General features: G+C 46.0%; 1 protein-coding gene across 1 annotated transcript in view; it reads left to right on the top strand.

The window, feature by feature from the left end:
• The window catches only part of Capn2 (calpain 2), a 52911-nt gene that overhangs the window by 2181 nt on the left and 24587 nt on the right, over window positions 1-26143 (top strand). Inside the window, exons 2-4 of the mRNA XM_076873040.1 lie at window positions 3200-3269; window positions 25186-25304; window positions 25922-26055. Of these exons, the coding sequence (XP_076729155.1) occupies window positions 3200-3269; window positions 25186-25304; window positions 25922-26055 (323 nt within the window). The remainder of the gene's footprint in view (window positions 1-3199; window positions 3270-25185; window positions 25305-25921; window positions 26056-26143) is intronic.

The following is a 26143-nucleotide window of genomic DNA, read 5'->3' as shown; positions in this document are numbered from 1 at the left end:
TCACTCAGTAAGCATTTATTGAACATCTACTATATGCCAGGCATAATACAAATAGTGAAGATAGTTTCTATCTCTACAGATTTTTAGCGGGGGAAGACATATCTCCCAATACTTGGAAATGCATGTGGGACTTTCAGGTAGGGAAATAGAGAGATCTAGAGCCATTCTAGGCAGTGGGCAGGCAGGCTATGCACTGCACAACCAAGGGGGAGTGTGCTATGATTATTCTCATTAGCAGTTGAAGAATGGAGGCTTGGGAAGGTTACATACTTGCTCAGTCAACCAGGTGTGCAGGATGGAGCCAGGTCTAGCCTGTGCATGGGTAGAACCCACCCCTTACTGCTGCCCTCTCTGCCCTCTCCTACCTTGTCGAACACTGCAGGTGTTGGGCAAGGGAACAAATCATTTCCACTGGATTTGGATATAAACAAGTCATTAATGACCATAGCAGAGTGGAAAGGCGGAGACAGAAGCCAGATGGCTGTAGACTCCAGAGTAAGGGGACTAGAAATGAAGAAGAATGTGGTTCATTAATTTAAGAAGGATGTCTGTGAAGAGAAGGAAAGGGAGAGAGGGAGAGAGGATAAAAGGAGAGACAGAGGGAGAGGAAGAAAATGGAAAGTAGTGTGAGATCTGGGATCTGAGAGGCTGTTTTTTCAGATGAGAGTAACTTGAATGTGTTGAGATGTTGAGTCACCAGAGAGGAAGGGATGAAAGATAAAGGTGGGAGGAGATAATGAAACAGGGTCCCGGAGGAAGTGAGAGTAGGGGAAGCCACAGGGCAGGGCAGAGCCCTACCAGCCTGGCAGAGGAGCCGGTTAGTGCTGCAGAAAGAAGGGACCCACTGCTGTCTCTCAGAGGGGATTTCACAACACTGGCAAGAGAGTGACTCCAGATGGAAAGGGGATAAAGCAGGAAACAACTACAGTCCCAGTGAGGTCCAGGGCCAGTGCAGGCCACAGTGAGGAGAAAGCCAGCAACATCCAACATGGGCACGCGAGATCCTCCCAGCAGCCAGTCAGAAGGAGCAAGGGCAGGTGCTGTCAGGCCCCATTTCTCCCTTAAGAGGCTTATGACTTGCTATATTCAGCTGGATGAACTCAGCCTCAAACCTGCAGGTCCTATCTCCAAGTTCAGTGATATTATCAACTTCCTCTTCAACAATAATAATACCAGGTAACACGTATTGAATGCTTACTACAGTTATCTCATTTAGCTCTCAGAACAAGCTTTTGTGGCAGGTACCTTGGTCATCATCATCCCCACGTACAGATGAGGAAACCGAGGGATTAAAAGTTTAACTTGGTCCAGCAGCTCAGGAGGCTGAGGTAGGAGGATCACGAATTCAAAACCAGCCTCAGCAAAAACGAGGTGCTAAGCAACTCAGGAGACCCTGTCTTTAAATAAAATACAAAATAAGGCTGGGGATGTGGCTCAGCTGTCAAGTGCCCCTGTGTTCAATCCCTGGTACCAAAAAAAAAAAAAAAAAAAAGAGTTTAACTTGGGCTCAGGGTGGAGCTCAGTGGTAGAGTGCAGAAGGCCCTGAATTCAATTCCCAGCATCACCCCCACCCCAAAAGAGTAACTTTCCACTGTCATAGGAGATCCAGGATTCACAATCAGGTTATCAGAGTTCGTAGCTGAAGCCCCCTACCCCTTTTTCTGATGGTTACATCCCATATTTAATTCAACACCCCTACATGCTGATGCTTCTGTTTTCTGAAGCATCTCTAGGCTCCAAAGTCTGAACTTTGACTTCTCTGGAGATGCCACCATTGGCATGAGAAAGCTTCTGAAACATAATGGAAAAATCCTCCTAGGACAAGTCCCTGGCACGTGGTGGATGATCAGCATGATTCTCTATAAAGATGCTCCCAGCTCCAAGTACAGTCAGGGTCCATCCTCTGGAAAAGTGCTTGACTGGCAGGTCTTGGGCAAAGTTGACCTCATTTCCTTGGCAGAGAGCTTTCTCATTGTCCCTGTCATCCCCAAACAAACTGATGGAGAAGCATGAAAGGAATGTGCTCTATGCAAACTGTGCTTCTAGAAATGTCTCTACCATCTGAGCCAGGATGGCTATCCCATCTCACCCAGGGAAAGTTCCTGCTTGAGAAGGGTCCCTAGGGTCCTGGGGCAGGGCATATATGAGCAGCTCTCATAGCAGATGTGAATCCTGCAATCTGAGGTTACCAGAGCCAAGAGAAGCTCAGATTTGGGCCCTGACTTCCTCTGTGGCTTTTGGGTGGAGCTTTTCATAAGCAGGAAACGTGCTCAGAGAGGGCAGCTGGAAGAGCCAGGATCGTTCAAGGCTGGCTTCCACCAAGCTGCTTGTGACAATCACCCTAAGTTTTTAACACTAATCAATTAGAGGCAGCAGAGGAGTGGAAAGAGTTTGAGCTTGAGACCAGTAAGTTCCAATCCCAGTGCCATCTGCCACTTTTGAGCTGTGTAACTTTGGACACATCGCCTTACCTCCTTGAGCTATTTCCTTGCCTGTTAGATGGGGTTAATACCCATCTTGCATTCCCGTCAGGGCTACCTGACATAAAGCTGTATGCACAGTGTCTGGTACACAGCAGATACAGAATATTGGATGCTCCAAGTATCATGGCCCTCTGGAGGAATTCAGGAGGGCTAGATCCAGTCCCCTGCCCTCCAGAGGCACACCCATAAGCACCACCAGAGAGTGCACAGTGAAACTCTCAACTGCACAGTATAGAGACTCTGGGACAGGACTCAAGGGGATGGGGACCGATGGCCTATGAATCAGGACTTCCTGGAGGGGATGGCAAAGAGCTCTGAAATCTGGGACAGTGTGGAAGATATGGTGGGAGAGAGGAATTCTTCTAAAAGTCAGACAATTTGCATGAAGAAACAGTAGAGGGCGCCAGCATGGCAGCTCAGGTGGCTCTAGAATGTGTGGGGAGTGGGGAAGGGTGGGGTCTCAAGGCCTGGCATAGAAGGCTGGACTCCTTCTCTGCCATGGCCCAATGAAGTAGGCTTCAGGCAGTTGGGACTGTGTGGGGTCCAATGACTGCCCTCCTCAACCAGGAACCTGACCTATGGAGCTCAGGGCACAAGGACCCCACCACAGCCCAGAGCTCTGGCTTGGAATACTACTAACTTCCCTTCCCTTCTGTCCCTAATAACACCAGTGCCCGCCTGTTAGGCTGACAGCACTTTGTGGGTCTCGTTCCCAGGAGATCTGCGATGAACCCCAATTTATTGTCGGTGGAGCCACCCGCACAGACATCTGCCAAGGAGCCCTGGGTAAGTGATGGGGTTGGGCAAGCTACAGGGTGCGGTCTACAAGGCTGTGACTAGAAGGAGTGAGGGACCATGTGTGGCTTCTATCTTTCCCTGCTGCTTGGTGATTTCCATTTCCAGAACCTCCCTGGAATTTCTTATCCCCATCCCCAACCCCAGGCAGAGGCACACAAATAGGACCTCATGTGGCCTCTGCACTAGGTGAGTTACTGAGGTTACAGAGCTGCTGTCAGTGGGGGGCATCAAGGAGCTTCAGATTTCACCCCTTGGTCTCTGTCCCTCCTAGAGCCAATATTACCAGTGATGCATGGGGCTGGCTCTGGGCCAAGGACTGAGTAAGAGGATTTCCCCAGGCCAGTGACACTGTAAGGTATCAGTTCTGTGAGGTTTAAGACAAGGGACTGACTCAGTACAAAAGAAGAGGAAACTCAAGAGCTCGCTGCTGAGAGGAAGTTGAAGGACCAGGGTACACTCAGTGTTTGCAAGACAGCTCACCATGGCAACACAACAGTGAGAAGCAGGGCTTATGGGATGTCCGTTTATATAAAACTAACTGGAATAGCTGAGGGGTGAGGGTCTGAGACCTTGCTATCTGAGGCCAAATCTGGATCTGGCTCTGCTTATGTGCTTGCTGAGGATTGGAACCCTTGGGGTCCTCTGGCTTTATGGTGAGAGCTCCCTGGCCTTCTGTGAAGTCCCAGCAGTGGTACCTGGGACTTTATGATTTTTATGATTCTCAGAGAATCCACCCTCGGTGGTTTTTTTGTTTTGTTTTGTTTTGTTTTTTTGTGGTGCTGGGGATTAAACTCAGGGCCTTGTGCATTCGAGGCAAGCACTCTACCAACTGAGCTATATCCCCAGCCCTCAGTGCTTTTTTTAAAATTCATAATAAATATGGACCTATAATTATTGGAGCAGATTATTTGCTCTGCTAAACTAGAAACCTGTTTCCTGTCATCAGATTCCCCAAACAAGTCCATCAGTAGCAAAACTCATCAACTAGAATTTACCTCCTTTCCTTGCCCATCTCATGCAGGCTTGGGTTCTCCTAATAATAACAGCTAATATTTAGTGAGCATATACTACTTTCCAGACACTGAACTAGGCTTGCAAAATCTCTGAGGCACCATCAATGTTCCCATTTTATTGATGAGGATGCCCAGTTCACCCACAATTGTAGTGGGGGCCTGATATGCAAATTCATGCAACCTGACCCCAGGACCTGTGTGTTTAACCTCAAGCTAGCCTCCCTAGAAGGAGTCTGGAAAAAATTCAACCTCTGAGGAGCATCAAGGCCTGTGCAGATCATTAGGACAAGCACAGAATCTGGGGGAGAATGTGACTCAGGGCTGAGAGAATAAAACCTGGTTAATCTGACCTTAACCCTGTGTACAGATTATGGAGATGCTAGAGCACATTCTGACCCCCCATCTCCCACTTCTTTCCTTCACCAAATATAGAGAACCAGGGGTCTTTAGGCACCTAATGTGGGTTCTCCGGGAAAATCCACTGGTTGGAAAAAATGGAGATTAAAAGGGCTGGAATTTGGTGGACATTTTGACCAACACTGAGAACTTTGAAGAATCCAAAGATAAACACAGCAATTGCAAAGTACCATTTCTGGACTAAACATCTACTTCAAAAGTTTAATAACATCTTAAGGACCAAATTGCAAGTAACCGGTACATGATTTAAGTCCTATTTAAATATCACCAGGCCATTTGTAGAGGAGACAGACAAAACTTACATTCCTGGGAGAAGTTGCCCTCTCTAGGCGCCAAATCAAATAAAAACAAGCTGAATTTTTTTTTTTAATTTCTTAGTAAGAGGTCTTAATTTCTAAGGTAGTTTTTAATCCACATTAACCATTTGTTCCCTTGGTCTTTTCTGTTGAAGGACCCTAGTTAGATTACACAGTAAATTGTATTTTACTGAACTCTCACCCTGATTCTGTGTTCAGAATGGTGAAGGAGTGACCATAACCAAGTCCCAACATGCTCAGAAACCACAGGAATAGGGACTGTGGCAATAACATGAAGCAACATCAGTGTTTGGGGGACTGTGGCCAACTGATCACTCAGAACCTCTGTCTCTTCTGAAAATTGGAGGGTAGGAAGGTAAATTAGATAACCTCAGAGACTCCCTAAGATGTGGCATTCAGCTCTTCTAAAGATGCTCCTGTTCCCTGTTCCTTGGGCTAGAAAGTTAAGAGTTCCTTGAGATCATCTTTCATCTCATGGAATAATATCTGTGACGGTCACCTGTGTAACAGTGAGCGACTTGTAGAGCTCTTTTTCATTACATTATCTCATGTAATCATCCCAAGTCTGCCTCTGGATCACCACCGTGCTGTGCTGAGCAGCGATGTTGCGTGAAATTCTTTGTGTGCATTTTCTACCCTGAGACTCACTCAGCTGACCCAGTAAACCTGGGCGGGAGACAGGGGGTATCCTTAGACTTGTACATCCCCAATGCCTGGCTGCCTTCCCTGTGCTTCCCAGCAATGGTTAATCCAAAGAGGGCTCTCACTCTCTTTCCCAGAAGGCTCAGCTTCAAAGCTTCCCGCCTCCAGTGATTCAAACTCTTTGCAGAGCTGTGCTGACAGTGAGCCACCTGCAGTGCAGAATTTGGCTGTTGGAGGAATAAACTCAGCAAAGAAAAATCTGCCTTTAAGGCTGAAAATGCAGACTGAGCCTCAGCCAGGTGTTGTCCATGGCCAAATATGGCTCTATAATTGCTGGAAGGACCAAGTGCTTACAGGTGATTGCCAATGGGAATGGCCCCCCAGGGGCCCAGGAAATTCACAGATCACAGGTCAAGGCAGCTCCCCAGTCTGGAAGATACAGGTCACTGTGCCCAGCAGGCCTCTATCTGCCTGGGAAAGAGACCAAGGCTGACAGTACTGTCACAGCTGTTGGAACAGCGTAGCCTTTTCTCTGAGTCCCTCAGAGTTTGAGTCACCCTGTTAACCAACCCCAGGAATGACCTGGACTCCCAGAACAACTATGGGAAAGTATTTGGCCACAGGGTGCCCCTCTCTAGAGCCCAGCTGTGCAGAGAGGTGGAAGGAGCCAGACAGATGGTGAAGTTTCAAATCTTGCTCCTTACGAGCCTGTGTGTGACTCTGGGCAGGTTACCTAACCTCTCTGAGCCTCAATTATTCTGTAATAGGAATACAGAAGTCTCTGTCTTAAAATAGTCAAGCTTACCATTTTCAACTTTACTGTTGTGTGAAAACAATACCCATTCAGTGGAAACAGTACTTTGAATGTGTGTGGCACGAGACTCTCTTGACCCTGGCAGTAACATCAAGCTGCAACTCCCAGCCAACCACACAATCCTGTGGGGACACACCCACAAAAGTCCTTTTGCCAAATCATAAGTATCCTATAGTGTACTTGATTCACTAAAATACATGAGGTATGCCACGCATGGTGGCCAAGCATGCCTGTAATCCCAGTGGCACGGGAGGAGAGAGTTCAAGGCCAGAAGGCAGGAGGATTGCAAGTTCAAGGCCAGCCTCAGCAATTTAGCAAGACCCTAAGCAACTTTGTGAAACCCTGTCTCTAAGTAAAATATAAAAAGGGCCAGGCCTGTGGCTCAGAGGTTGGATGCTCCTGGGTTCAAACCCCAGTGCCAAACAACAACAACAACAACAAACCAAGAGGTGTGCAACACTTTGTCCTAAAATAGGCTTTGTGTTTGATGACTTTGCCCAACTGTCAGCTCTGAGCACACTTAAGGGGCTCAGAACATACTTAAGGTCGGCTAGACTAAACTATGGTGTTTGGTAAGTTAGGTTTATTACATGCATTGTTTTTAACATAATTTACTATTTTGACCGATACATAAAAAAACATTAAATGTCTTTTGACTCAGGACATTTTCAAGTTACATTGGGCTTATGAGGGCATAACCCCATGGAAAGTCACCTATATTGAAAAGCTTTCCTTCCCAGAGCTGGAGAAAAGTGAGGTTGATATGGCAAACACACTTGGCTCACTGTAGAGTCCTGAGCCAATTCAAGGGATCATAGATTGTTACTGAGTCCAGCTATGTGAAAAGTCCTTTTGCCAAATCATAAAAGAGAAAGAGGGTGGAGGAGAAAAGGGAAAAGGAGAAACAGGAAATAAGTTGGGCTGGGAGCCAAAGCCTTTGAAAAGCTCATGATCCCAGGAAGGACTTATCAAGGTGACAGAAGGCAAACCTGGGGTATACACAGGTAGTAGCTCTCAGAAGAGCAGAAAGATATATGGGGAAGGCTGGGGCTGTAGCTCAGTGGCAGAGCACTTGCCTAGCATGTGTGAGGCACTGGGTTTGATCCTTAGCACTGCATAAACATAAACAAATAAAATAAAGGCATGCTGTCCATCTATAACTACAAAAAATTTTTTTAAAAATTAAAAATAAGAAATATATGGGGAGAAAATAAACATAAATGGGGCAGATATGCATGCTTTGATTTTAGAAGTTGAATTTCTGACTGTTTTAAATAATTTTAAAATGATAAATTTTAAATTTACCTTTGTAATTGGTTCCCTTAATAATTTTAACAAGCTTAACTTCATTCTTTTAGATAGTTTTAGGTTTATTTTTAAAAAAATAAACAATGATATGTCAGTACAGAAAATTCCATGTACTCCATACCCAGCTTCCCCTGCTATTAACATTGCACATTTGTATTGCTCCCTTGCTCCAGCTGATGAACCAGTATCAATACATTAGTATTCAAGTCCATACTTTATTTAGATTTCCTTAGTTTTTATTTAACGTCCTTTTGCTGATCCAGGGTCCCCTCCACCCCAGGATACCACATTACATGTCTTTGTCATGTCTCCCTGGACTCTTCTTGATTGTGACAATTTCTCAGTCTTCTTGTTTTTGATGACCTTGACAGTTTCGAGTACTGGCCAGGGACTTTGTAGGATGCCCCTCTGTTCAGATTTGGAGGTGCAGTTAAAGAAAACAAAAATGCATGTAGTTAAAAAAGAAGACTAGAACATAGGGGTCGGCTGGTTTGATGGAGAAAGTAAATCCATTGTTTTCTTTCTTAAAAATAATCATCACATTGGGCTGGGGTTGTGGCTCAGTGGCAGAGTGCTTGCCTAGCATGCATGAGGCCCTGTGTTCGATCCTCAGAACCACATAAATGTAAAATAAAAATATGTGTCCACCTAAAACTTAAGAATAAATATTTGAAAAAAAAATAATCATCACCACCACCCTCGGCCCTCACAACACACTCACCCCCAGCAGCAGCCCCCACCCACTCTCCTGGGGCAGATGTAAGTGCCCCTGAGTCACCTTTTCCTCTCCTTCTCTTCTGTTGTAAATTCTCTTTCTGCAGCTTTTCTCCCCTAAGGCTGCCGCGTCTAAGCTCACTCATGAACAGGGCAAGGATGAGCTGTTAACCCTGCTCTTTTACCTGGAAGTCCCTGTCCTGTCCTGGCTAGCCTCAGCCTTGACTGTCAGATCTCACGGCAACAGCCTCATCCCAATGCCTACAGGACAGATCTGTCCTTGGCGTTGGAGTAAGGTGGTAGGACAGAGCTCTCCCATGAAATCACAGGTAACAAGGGTGTTTCGGGGCTCCTGCCTGCTCCCATAGGCCTGTGGATCAGAATGTGACTTTTCCCTAGGCTGGATGCTCCCTCAGCTTTTCCACTAGCTGCCAGTGGCCAGGAGCCAGGCCACACCCCTGTTGTCTCATTTCTAAGAGGGTTGGATCAGATTTTCCTAAAGCTCACTACTTAGGACTTTCTGTAACTCTAAAATCTCCGACCCTCCACTCACCACCCTACACACCTACCTCAGGCTGACTGAGGTTTGTTTATAAGCAATATTAGCTCCACTCCAAGGTCCATGGATCCTTGTTCAGCATCAGGCCCCAGCAGTATCAGCCAGAGAGAGACCCCCACCTGGGATTTCAGAAATGAAGATCTGTGTGTTCCATGATATCTGGTTGGTCCTGGCTAGCAACTCTACAGTGGAGCCCCAGGAGGACATGGTCAACACTGCCTCTGGTTGGCCAGCGAGTATACAATGAGACAAGCTAGACCAGCACTGTTCAGTAGTGATTTTAGCAATGATGAAAATATCTATCTGCATTGCCCAATATGGCAGCCGCTAGCCACATGTGGTTGTTAAGCAACTGAAATATGACTAATGCAACTGAGGGATTGATTTGTAATTTGTTTAATTTATATGTACATAGCCACATGTGGCCCTGTGGCTGCTGCACTGGACAGCACAGCCAACAGTTGGAGCTTTGGGAGTAGGGGGTAGAATAGAGCTCCCCCATGAAATCACAGGTAACAAGGGTGTTTCGGGGCTCCTGCCTGCTCCCCATGGGCCTGTGATCTTCCCATCCTTTACTCTTTGGGATGGGAAGGTCCTCACATCAGAGCCAAGCAGGATACATATATATCAGTAAACATTTGTAAACATCAGGGGCAAGAGCAAGGACTTGGGTATCCAGCAGTTAGACCCTGGTCTCTTAGTTCTGCCACATACTGGTCTGCTACTTTGTTTGAACCATTATATTTGTCAAGCCTGAGTTTTCTCATTTATAAAATGGGGGTAATAATAGTGCCTACCTCAGAGGACAGTGAAGATGAAGTAATGCACTTGAAGTTTAGAGTAGGAGAGACTGAGGCCAGAGGCCATTAGTGCCACATGACCTGGACTCTCTACTCTCCCCATACAGGGACTTGCCTCTAGTGTCCGGTGATTTTCAGCCACAAGTTCCCACGTACCCATCTGTGAAATGGAAGATGATGCTTGAGTCCTTTTCCCTTTTCCCATAAGGGGCACATCTTAAGACTACATGACTAAAAGGGGTCCTGGGAACCCAGGGCCTCTGGGGCGGCTCCTCCATCTCTCTGGGCATTGGGATAAGAGTGAGAAAATCTTGGTGGGCCAACCCTCAGTCTGATGTTTTTCTTGCATTTTGCTGTCCCTGGCCCCAGTGAGACTTTTTACCTTTAGCTCAACACTGTGAATATGAAGAAGCAAGGAAAACAGATGTTGTTTGTCCCTCTGGTTCTTCCAGAAGGTGAGGAAGGAGAGTTCCTGAAGAGTGGGATTTGGGGACAGGATCTGCAGCACAGGGTAGGGTTTCCCCTTCTCCCTTCTCCCATGGCTCTGGTTGGGAGGCAGCAGGACCATAGGGAGAAAAGGGTGAGCAGGCAGCCATGGTGCATGAGGAGCCACCTCTCTGGGGTACTAGGACATAAATACTGTGGTACCAGCTAGTGACCACGGGAGCAGGGGTCCATCAGGGTCAGAGCTGCAGGGATCAAGGGCACAAAGATGAGACTTCAACAGGTGTGTCCTCTTGTTCCAGGGTGTGGCTGAGAAAGGGAGGGGACTCATCAGCCTTCCGGAGTTGCTACCAAAATCCAAAGTGGGAATGTTATGCCCCAGCATCGCTGTCTCCTTCCAGTCTTGTGTTTTAGGGCCTCTCCTCCTGCGGAAATGGGGATGAGACTGAAGCGAAGGGTTTTCACCTCTCTTTATTCCAACCCTGATGTAAATGACAAGTGATTAGACATGTGTGGGGAACTGTGGTTTGGGGTATTCTTCTCTGGGCTGTTGTCAGGCTGTGAAGTGAGTAACAAGAGGACTGGCCCATTATGACTCATCTCACCCTGTCACCCTGCCACAGGCCTGGCACTGGGCCGGGTGTGTCTCCTCTTGAGAATCCCCTTCTGATCAGCTCCAGATGGTCCTAAGTTGGCCCTTCAAGGGTTCCTTCTCCTTCTAAAGCTAAGACCCACAGCTGCCTGAGAGCAGGGATTCTCCCTTCCTGGGCTACTTAGGACCAGGAGACCTTTGTCCCTTCCCTCCTTTTCAGCCAGGGTGTCAGGTCTGCTGGGGACTTAAAATACTGCTGTCTCAGGAAGAGTAAAATGTAGCCAGAAGCAGCCTTCAATGTCTTGGTCTGTTTATCTTTTATCCAGCCATCAGCAAGGAAAGCAAAAAACAAAGCACAACAGAAATGAGACAAGCAAGATTGAAGCCAGGGCCCGGATTCTTAGCTTTGCACTATTGACATTTGAGGTGGGTAATTCTTCCGGGGGGAAGGGATGTCCTGTGTATTGTAAGATGTTCAGCAGCATCCCTTGGCTTCTACCCACTAATGCTAGTGGCTCCTCTCAGTGTGTGACAATCAAAAATGTCACAATGACAAATGTCCCCAGTGGAGAAAGGTTGGGAATGCCCTCCATTGGGAACCACTGGTAGAGAGGAAACAAAGAGAGAGATGTGGAAACATAAAGTCCCAGGGAGGTCACTGGACAGCAAAGCACAGAATGACATTTGGGAGCCTGGTGCACTGGAGTGGCCAACGGAAAAGGATCCCAACGGAATCCTTACCTGCCAGTCTCGCTTTGGTGGAGCATGGCCCCAGAGACGAGTAAACATTGCAGGCAGAACACTGAGCAGGCAGGGGCGGGGCAGAATCCTTGGGATATCTGAGCATGTGGGAGAGGAATGCCAAGCTTCCACAGCCCTGGGAGGATCCCAAAGGAGGAGAGGGGGCCCTCCCTACTTCCTGGAGGACTCTCTCATTTTTCCCGGCAGACCTGTCTGTCTCCTTGGCATCCTGGCCCAGGCACCCTTCCAAACCACACCTCGGGAGAGTGTGGAGCAAATCTCAGGTCCAGGGTGCCCTGGGGGCTGCAGAGCAGGCGTCCTAGGCATCCTGACACAGGCATCTCAGTGTTGGCTTGATTCTCTTGCCAGCGTACCTAGAGGCAAAGACTTGCTCAGCAGAGCCATCTTCCTGTCTCTGGCATGCATCAAATTTCACACTCCAGGCACAGAGTTCAGGGAGGGAGGTCTTTGTACCTGTAGCTGGTATATCCCACCCCACTGAATGAACAATGAATGAGTCCTTTGGTCATTCTTTTTTGTGACTCTGAAGGATGACTGGGCTGAGTGAGGTGACTCCCCCAGGGTCCCTCAGGTGTGAAGTCAGATGAAGACATGGATGGAGTCATCTGAAAGGCTGCTCTTGCCCACATGTCTGAAGGCTGGATCAACTGTGCCTCTGTCTCTTATGTGGTCTCTCTAGTGTTGGAGGCTGAAAGTGGCTGAACTTCACACAATGATGTATGTCTCAAGAGGGAGCCAGGAAACTGTGTCATCTTTTACAACCCAGCCCCATAAGTCACATAGCATCACTTCTGCCAAATCCTGTTCATTAAGATAGGAAAAGCTCACCGGGGTTCAAGGGGAGGCAGCAGAGGTCCACCCCTTGATGGGGTGTACAAGGTTCTAGAAGAGCATGTAAGGCCAGAGATATTTTTGCTGCCATCTTAGACGATATCACGGTTTCTCCTCCTTTTTGTCCTTTACCAGTGGAGACCCAAGGCGGCTAGGGCACCAGCCTGTCAAGGTTTGAGGGTGTTTTCAGGTCTTCCCAATGTGCCAGGTGGCAGGGGACTAGCTGGGCTGATTTAGCAGCCTCTGGACTCCATTCACCCATCTCTGAGACACCCAGGGGCCCTGACTGCACAGGCCAGCCACTGCCTCTCCGCTTCCAGTCAGCCAGATTTATTGGGTTTCTGGCATAGAAAAGGCTATGGACTAGGAGCTGCAGTAAAACAAGATAAAATAACCTCTATACATAAAGATTCTTTCTGCAGCCTCCCATCCCACATCCAACCAGTCCTTTCTGTTTTGGGTTCTCAGTATGTCCCTAAGCCTCCTTGTCCTCCTATTTCCCTATTACCCCAGGGCAGGCCTTAATTCTCACCTAGATTCTTGCTGTAGGTGTCTCCCTATCTTTAATTCATTTTGTCTTTAATTCATTGCTGCCAAAAGCTTCGTCCTCAGGTAGCTGATGGAAGTGGTAGAAGCAAATGATAAAGTAGATGAATTAAATGTAAGTGGTGATGGTGCTTTGATAGGAGTCAGCTGGGATGTAGTGACCCTTACCATAAGGACATGAAAGGGGAACAGCAAGAGGTTAAGAGGGGTGTCCAAAGAATAAGTCCCCAAGGATGACTAAGGAGAGAGGTGGGGGGAGGGCCTTCAATGGCCCTGGAAGGGAGCAGAGCGCACTTCCCCAGCAGGGAGAAAGCAAGTGCTTTCTGGAAGGAAAGGTAAGAAGGAACCTTAGCTTAAATGCCCTCCAGAGCCAGTTCAGATTTCAAAGCTGCAGCTCAAGATGTCCACCCTAAACTCTCCAGCCTCAGCCCACTCTACCCACCCAGCACCCCACATTGCCTGCCTGTCCTGGACCGTGTCCCTCCCTCAAGCCTTTGGTGTCTGCATCCTTGACCATCCCTCTCCCTGAAAATGCTTCCACCCACCTCTCCCAGTCCCAGCCCCCCACCCCGATTCTGTAATCGAGTTTCCATGCCTGACCCCCACTGGCTCTGAGCTAGCTGCCTGCATGGGGCTGTCATGGAAGAGCCAATGAGCAGGCGAGGAGCTTGAGACTAGATTGAGGAAGAAGAGATACCCAACCTGAGGGGACAGGAGGAAGAACAGAGTCTGGCCACAGATGTGGGAGGGAATCCTGGGTGCAGAGGCAGGTGGAGGGCTTCTAGGAGTGACACAGCTGGCACTGGCTTGGTTTCCCATCTGTTTTCTCCAAGATGAGGAGCTTCTTAGGTTCAGCGTGTGTGTGTGTGTGTGTGTGTGTGTGTGTGTGTGTGTGTGTGTGTGTATTACTTCACCAAACCCAAGCTCCCCTCTGCAGGCATGGGGACTGTTACTTAACTGTGGCTGGTGAGGTTGAATCAATAGATGGCCAGACACCACCCCTGCCCTTGCAGAACTTCCATTCCACTGGGACTGTCAACAGGTCATTGTGCTCTAGTGTGAGGAAGCTGTGACAAGGACAGCTGAATCAGAAGCCTAGCATGTCCTGGATTCCCTGCCGGGCCTCCCAACTCTTCTTTACTTCCCTGTTTAGGAAGGAAAGAGAGCCACAGAGGAAGAGAAAGAAGAAAACAAGTATCATTCCCCCCCCCCCACCACCTCCCAGGAAAACCCACCAAGCAGCCGCAAATCTGAGTAACCCAGCCCTGTCCTGCTCCCTGCAGTGGCCCAGGTGGCCGCAGCCTGTACACAGAATTGCTTCAGGATGCGGCCCTGGGGTCGGGGGAGGGGAAGTGCAGCTCTGGAAATTTACTGACATGGCCCTGGATGAATTTCTCTTTTCAGAAGAGGGCCCTGGAGCTTAAAGAAGCCATTCATAAGAGAGCTCTGTCCTCAGGGGAGGGTCTGGGCACGCCCTGGGTTGCCAGGGTCCTGTTTGTGAGCCTGGGTGCAGAGGGAAGGCTATGGATACCTGGGGTGCTCACAGCAGAGCCCCAAGAGGGCCAGCCCAGCTGGAGATAATTAGTCCTTTCATCCAGGTAGCCTGAGTGACCCTGCAAGGAGGGGGCAGCTGTCTTAACATCCCAAACTCTACTAGACCACCTTCGCCAAACAAATTAGCAGGGGTAGGGGAAGTTTGGATTTGGAGGGCACTCCCTGGAAGTCCTTGTGCCAATGTGGCTCAGGTGGTCTCAGCAGGTGCCTCAGAGTAGGCCAGAGAAAATGTCAGTAAATAGTTGTTGAATAAATGGAGAAATCAAGACTGGGATGCTCTCCCGCCTTAGACAGGAAGATAGTAATGGTTCCTTGGGAGCACCCACAACCCAGAGGCCTAGGGAGAGACTGGTGCTCATGACTGCAGACTGAAAAGGAGGGGTTGGCTCCTAAAGTCCCCTCTTGCCTTGTGTTCTGTGATGGGCAAAGCAAACAAAGGACTATAAAGCTTGTTTCACCCTAGGTGGAGAAGAACACTGGATGGAAGAAAATGGGGAGCTCCATAGTCCCAGCTGGAGCTCTGGGTCCAAATGGGGCCACCACCCTGCAGTGGTACTTCTGGGTCTTGATAAATATATTGCACCTAACATCTATCAGGGCTCATTTTGTACCTTTATTTCCTCATTTGAACTCTATCCCCCTTTTTTTTTTCTGAAAGTTTTTAGAGGCTCAGGAAGATGAAACATGTGCTCTGTCTCTCAGGGGTCCCATCCTTCCCCCCACACTCCCTCCTCACTCCCTCCCCAGCCACACCCCTCTCCACCCCTCATAGCCACACCCTTTTCAGTACAACACTGCCAAATGTGGCAAGGTTTGCACATAATGAAAATAAAAACAGCAAATACTTACAAACACTATTTTAAGTACTTTATATATTTTCTCCTGTTTATTTCTCTCCTGGGGAAGGCAGATTATTAGTATTAAATTCATGTTATATATAAGGAAACTGAGTAATGTCCCCAAGTCAGGGCCAAGACTTGAACTCCATGTTCTGACTGTAGCATTTCGTAATCTTTTGGAGTGGGATGAGAAAGAAACCTGACTCCTTCCCCTAGAAAAATGCATATATTTCCATACAGGCAAAATGTGCACAAAATATTTGGGCTTCCAGATCCGCTTCTGCATCTGATCCTAGTAACCTTCTGAGGATGTGCCCTGTCATTATCCCTCTTCCACATCTGAGAAACTCAGGTCAGAGAAATTAAGAAATGTAACCAAGTTCACTTAACCCTAAGCAGTAGGATCAGAACCCAAATCCAGGTCTTCTGGCCACAAATCCAGTTCTCATTCCCACCCACCTCTAGTCAGGCTTCCTAGGTCTAGCTCAGAGTTCTTTCCATTGAGCTCCATTCTGGTTTGGGGGGGTCACCTGAAGGTCCGGAGTGGACATGGGGTGCCTGTGGGGTGCCCTTGAAGTCATTTACCCAGTGCCTAGTAGTGACGGGGGCCAGCCAAAGTCCAGGAGTGAGCACATCAGCCCCAGTTACTTGGAACCCTCACCATCTAGCCTGCCTAGCACCCCTGTCTGGCCTGGCTGTTCTGCACACCAAGTGTCCAAGGTTCTCAGTCCATGATGGTAAGGACAGCCTGCCTATCTGATTGGCTCAGCACAATGCAGCAGAGAGGTGCCTAAGACAATGTGGAAAGGGCGGACTCAGCCCTCAACTCCGGAGAGGAAGGTACCAGGAAGGGAGATCCCAAGTGGCTTGGCGGGAAACAAAGCCAGCCACAGGGGAGGGAGAGGGCAGCCAAAGTCCTAGAACTTGAGGAACCCGGAGAGGGTGGAGTAGGGGCAGGTGTCTCCTGGTGCCCGGAGGCAAACCGGTGTCAGAGAAGATGATGGATGAAGTCAGAAGCCATAGACAGCCAGCAAGATCAGTGCTTCAGGAGAACAGGCATGAACCCAGCCCCCAGCCAGACTTGCCCTTCACGGGGATCCTGGAGATCCCAATGGGGAAGACAGGGAATCTCAGTGCAGACCTTAGCAAAAGATAAAGGAGCAAGCCTGGCTTTGAGACTCTGGACCCCCTCCTCTGGGTAATTTCCTTCCAACCACACAGGCTCTGCATTCCCAGAACCTTGCCTCTCTCATCTTCTTCCTGAAACCCTGAGGTTTTAAATCCAAGGGTTCACTTTCCACAGTATTTACAGCCCAAGTCTTATCCTGAATGTTGAGAGAGAGGCTTGTTTTTTTTGTTTTTGTTTTTGTTTGTTTGTTTCCCTGTTATAGAAACTAAGACTAGATGTTGTAGTCATGTTGTGGGGAGGGGACAGGAGGCCCCTGAATCCTGTGCTGTAATAGGCAGCCCCTGCTTGACAAGCACAAGGCTGGTGGAACACTGACAGTCCTCCCAGCCCCTCAGCTCCAGGGTCTTCCAGGACAGCTCGGCTCGGGTGGGGCAGTCTTGGTGAAGGAATGGCCAGTTCTGTCCAGCTGCTGCCAGCACCTTGACTGGGGGACTGAGGAACCTCCAGGCAGGGTTGGCTTCTTTTAACCATGGCTACATCCAGCAGAGGCCTGCTAAAAGAGATATCACTGCCACCAAACTTCCTCCCCTGGGAAGGCACAAATTCTGTCCAGTCGATGATAAATATCTACAGTGACCCTGCTCTGACCCTGCGTATGTCCAAGACACTGGACAGATGAATGCCAGCATCAGGCTCCCAGGATGAAAAAATCAGACAAGAGATAGTGAGTCAGAGCTATATGGTGACGGAGGCAGAATTCCTGTTTACATGGGCCTCGTCTCATTCAAAGGGAATGCAAGGCCCAACCCAACCAAGCAACACAAAACAGCCATGTAAAGAAAAGAAAAGCATCCAGTTCTAAAGAAAAGACAATTCAGAAAAAAGAGGGTTCCAGGCGAGGTAGCACATACCTGTAATCCCATCCACCTGGGAGGTTGAGACAGGAGGATCACAAGTTCAAGGTCATCCGCAGCAATTTAGCAAGATCTTGTCTCAAAATAAAAAAGAGCAGAGAGAGAAAACAAAAGGCATAGATACTGTCAGAAGCATCTAGGTGGTACAAGTGGGAATATCTGATTCTGAACAGTTTAGCTTTCTGGGGAATCTGACAGGGTGAGCCAGATACACAATGTACCCTAAGTGATCCAGCATTTCCAGTGGACTCCATGGGGCACTGGCCATGTGAGATGTCAATAACAGGTTCCAGAGTCCAAGAAGGCATTTATTTTACGCCCTGCTCCCCTCCACCCATCTCAGGGAACATCACCATGTGAATGTATTGAAAGAAGTCTCCATATTCCACCTGGTTAGCTTTGTCTTTCCCGAACTCATTTTGTCATAACACATAAAGTTTTCTCAAGGAATATCTGTTAACTTCTTTAGGAACTGATTTCTATAGAACACACTTTGGAGGGATACTGGGGTAAACCAGTTGATTGGTCATTTGTTGTCATCTCAGTATAGACCAACTATTATGGAAAACTTCTGCCAAAAAGTAATTTTCATTTTAGAATATCTAATGTTAAGCTATTCTTTTTAACTACAAGACTGATATAATCTCAATAGTCTATCAATGGCAATAGACTAACTTTTATGATAATAAGACCATAATCTATGCATGTAGGGTACATATTGCTCTTTTATATAACAGATCATCCAAAATAACTTCAGAGTGTACAGATTTGAGTTACCAAAGGTGGTAATACACTGTGTTCCAGCATTTTTTTTTCCTTTTCCTATTTTTTTTTTCATTTTTCCCCATTTTTTTTTTTTTGTTCTTTTTGTTATACATACTGTTCTGTATCTTGCTTTGTTTCACTTACCATCTCTTGGAGATGATTTCATTCAACAGCACCTTTGCTCTGTTTTATGGCTGCATTTCATTGTAAAGATGAGCCATAATTTATTTCAGCAGTCCCCTCTGAATGGGCATTTAGGCTGTCCCCAATCTTGCTATTACAAGCAGTGTTGCATTGCACACACCATTTCTCATGTGAGTGTGTCTGGAGGGAAGATCACTGGAGATGGCTGCTGAGCACACTGATGATATTATTAGATGGCCTTTATAAAGATTGCCCCAATCTCTGCATTCACTGATGGGTTATGAGAGTGTTTATTTCCCTGCAGCCTCCTTAGGAAATCAAACTTTTTTTTTTCGTTGCAATATTGGATATGGAACCTAGGGCCTCACATATGTTAGGCAAGGGCTCCCCTACTGAGCTACACCACAGCCCTGAATCACACTTTTTAAATTTTCCAATCTGAAAGATTAAAAAAAAATGATATCTCAGTATAGTTCTATGTTACATCTCTTCTATGATGTGCATTTGTAATTTTTTTCTTTTTCCATTAACTCTGTTTATATCTTTGCCTAGTTTTCTATTGGATATGGCCTTTTCTCCTTTATCTGCCAGAAAATTTTACCTTTGGCCTAGGATTTGAATAACAGATATTTTCTGTGTTATTTTTTCTACTTTGACTTTGTTTATTGTGGCTTTATGATGTATTTTTTTTACCTTCATGTAGTTAAATCTATTTAAATATTATTAACTTATCATTTTTAAATCTGTGGCTTCCAGATTACAATCTTTAGGTACAATCTCTACTCTGAGATTGTAATAGAATTTTCTCACTGTCTCTTCTAGGATTTTTATGGACTTCTGTAAATATTATGTTTATATTAAATATCATCATACTAAAATATGAATCAAGTATGATATAAATAAACATGTAGATAGTAAACATATAAATAAGTTTCTAGATTTACCATATTTATAGTTTATAATATACATATAAATATATTTATAATAGATAATATTAAATGCTTATATATAAATATTATTCATCAAGAATTAATCCTGGCAGCTGCAGTTGTAGCTCAGTAGTAGAGCACTTGCATAGCTTATGTGATTTTGATCCTCAGCACCACATAAAAAATAAATGGAGTATTATGTTAAAATATATATAAATAAATATATATATATATATATATATATATATATATATATATATATATATATTTTAAGTTGAGCCTTATGACAAACTGAAATATAGCTTGATTGTTTTCTGGATGGCTACTCAGTTCTAGTTTCATTTGTGAATAATTTATCTTTATTAAACTTCGGTATTTGGGACTGCTTCTGGACTTTGTGTTCTATGCTACTTACCTATCTATAGAGTCATGTACAAGTTCTGCACTATTTTAATTACATATCTTTATATGTGTTTTAATATCTGATGGAGCTTGATTCCCTTCCCTTTTAGATTTTTTTTTCTGTTATGCTTTATGTTTAAATTTTCCTTATAAACTTTAGAATCAGCCAAGTTTAAAAAAAAAAACTTTTTAAAAATTCTATTCCTATTTTTATTGGGATTACATTAAATTTATAGAGTAATTTCAGAGGGAAAAGCACTTTTATGGTAATGAGTGTTTGTAGCAAAAAATATGGGTTTCTTTTTAAAATAGGGCAAGTGATTGGCTAAGCCCCTCCAGGCAGGCTTGCTGCACCCTTGGGGTTAATTAATAAAGGTGACAGCTGACCAGGGCCTCCCAAGTAGTCAGAGAAGTTCTGAACACTCTTAAGAGACAAGCAGCTTATATCTAGAGCCTTCTATAGTCAAAGGAGGAAACAGAGCTGAGCCCCTCCAGAAGAATCCTAGAACTGTGAGTTGGGAGCAGTTATCAGGATTCTAGAACCGGGAGTGGGTTGTATATAGTGCCTCCTGGAGGAAGCTGTGACCTACAGTCAAGGAACACAACTGGCTGGATCAAAACTCAGAGAAGGAGCCAAGGAAGACATGGTCCTAACCTTACCTTCCTTGCTTGGTCTCCACTGGCTAACACCCCCCTCCCCCCCCACACACACACACATACCCAGGAACTAGAGTTGCTGGGGCCCTGTGAGATCCACTGAGGAGGGCAGAATGAAGGGTGTCCAACAGACATAGAGAGGCAAGCAGAAAGTACCCACCAGGTACTCAATACCATCTGACCATGGTCCAATACTCAGGTCCCCAAGATAATTATTTCTTCTTTGAGATAAATGGAGTAATTGGAGATGAAAAAGTTGTCAACAGGTAATCCAGCATAAACAGAGGTACCTGTATAATAACTGGAAAGCCCACCAGGAGAGGAGGGTAGGGGTTTTGTTGTGCAAAATACTGTTCAGTGACAGTCCTCTGAGATAGGCCATGCTCTGGGTGGCTATCCCACCCTCCTTTCTGTCACAGTATCTTCTTGTATGACTGAAGAGCAGAACCCAAATAAATGAGCCTGAGGAATGCACTATCTGTTAACGTCCAGAGTCTTTTAGGGATTCATATGTGAAAACCTTTGTAGAATCTCTTTCAAGTCCCAGCCATGTGGCAACATTCCAGGAGAGGCCTCAGTCATTGAAGGCACTCTCTGAGGCTTTCCTGGAGCTAAAACCAGCTGGAGCCATAAGCAGTTTATGAAGTATTTGAGTTAATCCAGTTATCAGGCCCCTCCCAAACTAGCCAGCCTTGTTCTGTCCAACCCAGATGTAACTGCTCCAAACAGGCTCTGCTATGTGGAAATTCCCTGGACTTCAACTAGGGTCCCTCTCCAGGGCCAAGTTGCCACAGGATTATTCAGAATAGAAGTGTTTCCATAAATTATTTTAGAGAACCCTCAGCAGGGAAGGCCGGGTGTGAAACCCTAAGCTGATGAGGTCATATAACTGGTGTGGCTGCGGGGAGAAATGGGCCATCCAGGTGGAGTGAGCAGGAAGCCAGTGAGAGAAAAAACACTATGCAGATGCTGAAATATAATCAGGTCACCTCTCAAGGACAAAAGTTCCTAGACATAGCCTCTTTGCAAAGCAGAACATGCAGGTTATACATTAAACACTTCTAATGCTCAGGCCAACGTGAAGCCTTGGGGTGAGCCACTCAACCCCCTTAAACCCCAGTTTCCTCAATTATGAAACAGAGGATAAAATTACCTATCCTGGACTGTTTGGTGACAATGAAATGAGATGATCATGTTGTAATACATGAGAAGCCTTTAGCCCAAGGCCTGGTGCAGAGTAAACCTTTGTGAATGTAAACTGTTGTCATCACTATGCAGATCTTGCAACTGAGGAAGCTCCTATGAGCAGATATGCAAAGAAATCAAAGGAATCCACTAGGTAATGAGCTTTTCAACTTCAAAGTGTTTTGCTTTGATTGGGCAAGGGAATGAGCTAGCTAAAGAATCAAGCATAAAATAGGATTGAATGCCTCCACCATAAGGAAGTCAAGATGTTGTTCTTGTGGCTTCTATGCCTCCCTTAACTCCAGAGTGTGGAAAATAGATGAAAAACTTTTTGAAATTTTGACTAAAATGCATGTAACTTGTTTCCTCTGGCCTTTGCTGTGATCTTAATGCCATTGTCTCAGCTGTGCAATGACAAATTGTCATGTTTTGGTGAATTACATTGTATTGAATAGGTGACCTGTTTTACTAGTTAATGAACCAAGAGTATTGGGCTATTAAAGTATAGGACTTAAGGAAGCTTCTGTGACTCTTAGTTTTAAATTTGAATTAACTGTTGGTTATTAATAGTGGATTTCTTATGTTACGGGAATCAGGTACTATTAACCAAAAGAAATTGCTAGCCAGGATCATTCTTAAACAAAATCCAAGATTCTGGTTTAGAGTTTTTACATGCAAGACCCTGCAATTATCTAATCTATAGACTTCCTAAATGTAAGTTTCTTTATCTTGAAAAGGGGATTATGATAATGATAATAATCTCCCAAGATTCATGTGAAGGTCAAAATGTGTAAGATGTTCTTTGTCAACTTTAAAATATACAAAATATTAGTGATTTGTTGGTTTTTTAATGTTTGCTAGTGGAAAGAACATAGACGAAAGGTGAAGAGATCCAGGTACTGATCCTGGCTCTGCCCCTTCCAGCATATGTGACCTCAAGCAGGTAACTTAATCTAGAAATCCAGTTTCATTCCCTAGGAAACATTCTAGGATGAGAAGGATGAGAATCCTTTAGGAGGAGACAAATTAGCAAGAGATGAGGGAGAGAGACCTAATTCCCAGCAGGGTGGGCAGGAGAGATACTTCTGGGACATAAAGAAAGAAAACTGAAAGCCACTGGTTTCCAGGATGTGACAAGAATACATCTGAAGTTCTGGTGTTAAGCAGTTTATCTGATAGGGGCATAAAACTAATCTGAGCCCTGGCCTAAATGTCTCTCTCTCTCTCTCTCTCTCTCTCTCTCTCTCTCTCTCTCTCTCACACACACACACACACACACACACACACAAACACATAGTGCCACTACTGAAGCCAATCCTTCATGCATCCAGTCAGTCATGACCCTTGAATAGCAGCACAGTCAGCCATGACCAGTGAGATTGCAAAAGCAAGTGACCATCCCACAGACATGATTATGTGTTGCCATACATGCATGATGCAAAAGCACTGATTCCTGGGACCAAGGGGCATAGAACAAAAGGACATTGATCTATCCATGGCTGGACTCAGACGGACCCAGGCAGCTCCTAGGAGGATGCTCATGGATTTAATAGGAAATTGCACAGGAACTGGGGGAATAACTGGTCCAGGACTCCTGTTACCAGAATCCCTATGCTTGGTCCCATTTTACCCTCAAGCCTTTTCCCTCTGTGTGTTCCCGATAGATTCAAATCTAAGCAGTTTGCAAGATTCCTAGAAAATTCAAATACGCTTAATGAAAATGAAAATAACAGTCAACAGATATCTTCAGATTCCCAGGGAAGGACTAATGTCATGAAAAGATCCCATGGTAGAGGAAGAGGAATAAATTGACCAAAAGGGGGTAGGGTCTCATGGCCCTAGAAATGACTGGCACATGATGAACTGGTCCTTGGAGATGAAGAGTTTGATAAGGTTGGAGTGGAAGAGCATTGGATGCTTAGAAAAGGCCTAAAGGTCATCTGTCTACTTGATCACTGTGTCCGTACAAGGCACAACTGTGAAATTAGGCAAGAAAAGCCCCTCCAGGTAGATTTCCATCACTACCAATCAGGGACTCCTCAACTGCTTACTCCTAGCTAGAGCTTAAAATAGTCACTGCTAAATTTCTCCCTAGGCTTCATATCCTCAACATGTCAGAGAGCTTTTAGTTTTATTTACATAAAGGTCTCACTGACCTAAAAGTTTGCTTCTTAGATCTGCCAGCCCTTAAAACTATACCTTTTAAACTTTTATTTGTAGCTGTTTAAATTGCAATGCACATAAACTCTCTAAGGCTTGTGATACTCAGCTTTAACATGGAGGTGGAAATAATAGTGTCCTCAGAACTGTTGTGAGGAATAAATGAGATAATGAACCTGAAGGTCCTAGAACACTGGCTGGAACATAGGAAGGGCTCAATACAAAATGGCGTTTGCCCAAGGTCTCCTAGCAGTAGAGAAGCAGGAACTTGTAGCCCTGCATACCAGATGAGGAAACTGAGAAACTATCGGTTCACATAACTGAAAAGTCCAAGGCAGTCTGGCTTCAGGTATAGCTTGATTGAGGGATTCAAGTGGTTTACTGGGACCTGCTGTCTCTCTCTCCATCTCTGATCTCCTATTCTGCACTGACCTTCTATGCAGACAGGCTGCTCCCCACCACAGAAGTAGCTTCAACAGCAGCATAATGTATATCTTCAAAGATTCAATGCAGAAAAAGTCACCTGCCCAGTCTCCCGGAAGCCCCAGGAAACTCTCCTGGCACATCATCTGCTCTGCTGGGTCACAGCACATTCCTGACCCATCCACTGAAGCCAGGCAAATGTGCTGCATAGATTGCCTCAAGTCTCCTCTGGAATTGGGAACAGAGTTAGTGCTACCAAAACCTTGCAGATTGAAAAGGTAGGGAGGGCGGGCTCTCGGGGTTACCAGGAGGGCAGCAAACAGTTGCTCAATGGAAAAGTACAGGTGAACCCACAGCCTGCACCACCCACCTAATTTAAAGAGGATGTGTTTGACTTCCTTTGGTTACTGACAACTTAGGGAGGAACATGTCTCCATGTGCCATGGATCTGTCATATCCAGACGGCAAAGAGTTATATACAGTCTATCTACACATCGATAGGACGGTCTAGTTCAGGAGCCTTGATGGTACTAAGTAGTCTACCAGAAGTCCAAAAATTCAGTAAACTTCACTAACACTTCTAATAAACCTATCAACAAAAATAAATTCATCTGAGGCTATTTCCTATAATTGTCATGGAAAATTTTAGGCAAGGCCATGTTCTCTTGCCTTGTCTCCAAACCCTCCTCCCAGGAGACATGCAGCATTTGACCCTTTCCCATCTGTCAACACACTCTCACTCAAACTCCCCTTCAAAGCCTGTTTTTGAAGAAACCTCTTACTGCCGAGTTGTTTTCATTCACTCCACATAGTCATGGCTCCCGTATCAGGCACAGAGCTGGGTTCCCAGGACAGGGGAGCCACTACAGGATTCCAAGTCTTTTGGAGGAATGAATTTTCCCCTCCACACCCAGTGCCAACCCAACAATATTTCACCCTGCAGGTCATCTTAGGCTTCAAACCCCCAGAAGTGGGGACCAGATTTTTAACCTCTTCCAGGTACTGAGATGCCCCTGTTAAGAGCTCCTTGCACTGTGTTCTCAGGTGACTGCTGGCTGCTGGCTGCCATCGCCTCCCTTACCTTGAATGAAGAAATCCTGGCTCGAGTCGTCCCCCTAGACCAGAGCTTCCAGGAGAACTATGCAGGGATCTTCCGCTTCCAGGTCAGTTCATGTTGGGCTTAGGTTTCTTTTTACCAAGTCCCAGTGCTTGTCACAATCCCCTAGCTTGGCTGGATTCTCCTGTCCATCACGTTAGCAGACTCCAAAGACCAGCACTGCTTTACAGAGGTGAGAGTGAGCAGGAAGTTCCCAACCTGCTCATGACATGGGACCCTTCCTTCCAGGATGACTAGGGCTGGAGGACAGGCGGGCAGCAGGGGGAGCTCCAAAAACATTACAAGGAGGTGTATAGCAGGGCATACAGGAAATAATTCCCATTTAAAAAAATATATATTTATATATTTATTTATTATCTGAGCTTAAGACAATATGTCAAAGTTATTTCCCTTTTATACTGATTAATGAAAAATACTATTTTTAAAGAGATGGGTGTGGATTTGGAGGGATGGACAAGCCCATCTGTCCTTGCTTACTTCATGAGGACTTCCCTGCAGTAGGAAATGAAAGGGGCATCTCCTACTGGGATTGGCTGTGGAGCCTACAGCAAGGGGCTGGGCAGCAGGAAGCCAGATGCAACTGAGACTTGGGGATCCCAGTGCTGCCACCAGCTCCTCTTCCAGCCCATCCCACAACACTCCCTCCCTCCCCTTGTCCTGCAGTTCTGGCAATATGGCGAGTGGGTGGAGGTGGTGGTGGACGACAGGCTGCCCACCAAGGATGGAGAGCTGCTCTTTGTGCATTCAGCTGAGGGGAGCGAGTTCTGGAGCGCCCTGCTGGAGAAGGCCTATGCCAAGTAAGTGACCATGCCCTCTCCCAAAACCCTGTGGCCTGTCCCTGTTGCCCTCCAAAACACAGGAGCTATTCAGGACTGTTTTGAGTAG

The sequence above is a fragment of the Callospermophilus lateralis genome, chromosome 13, assembly GCF_048772815.1.
Source record: "Callospermophilus lateralis isolate mCalLat2 chromosome 13, mCalLat2.hap1, whole genome shotgun sequence".
Classification (NCBI taxonomy): Eukaryota; Metazoa; Chordata; class Mammalia; order Rodentia; family Sciuridae; genus Callospermophilus; species Callospermophilus lateralis.
The sequence above is the reverse complement of the archived record's forward strand: the minus strand, read 5'-3'. Positions and strand labels throughout refer to the sequence as shown.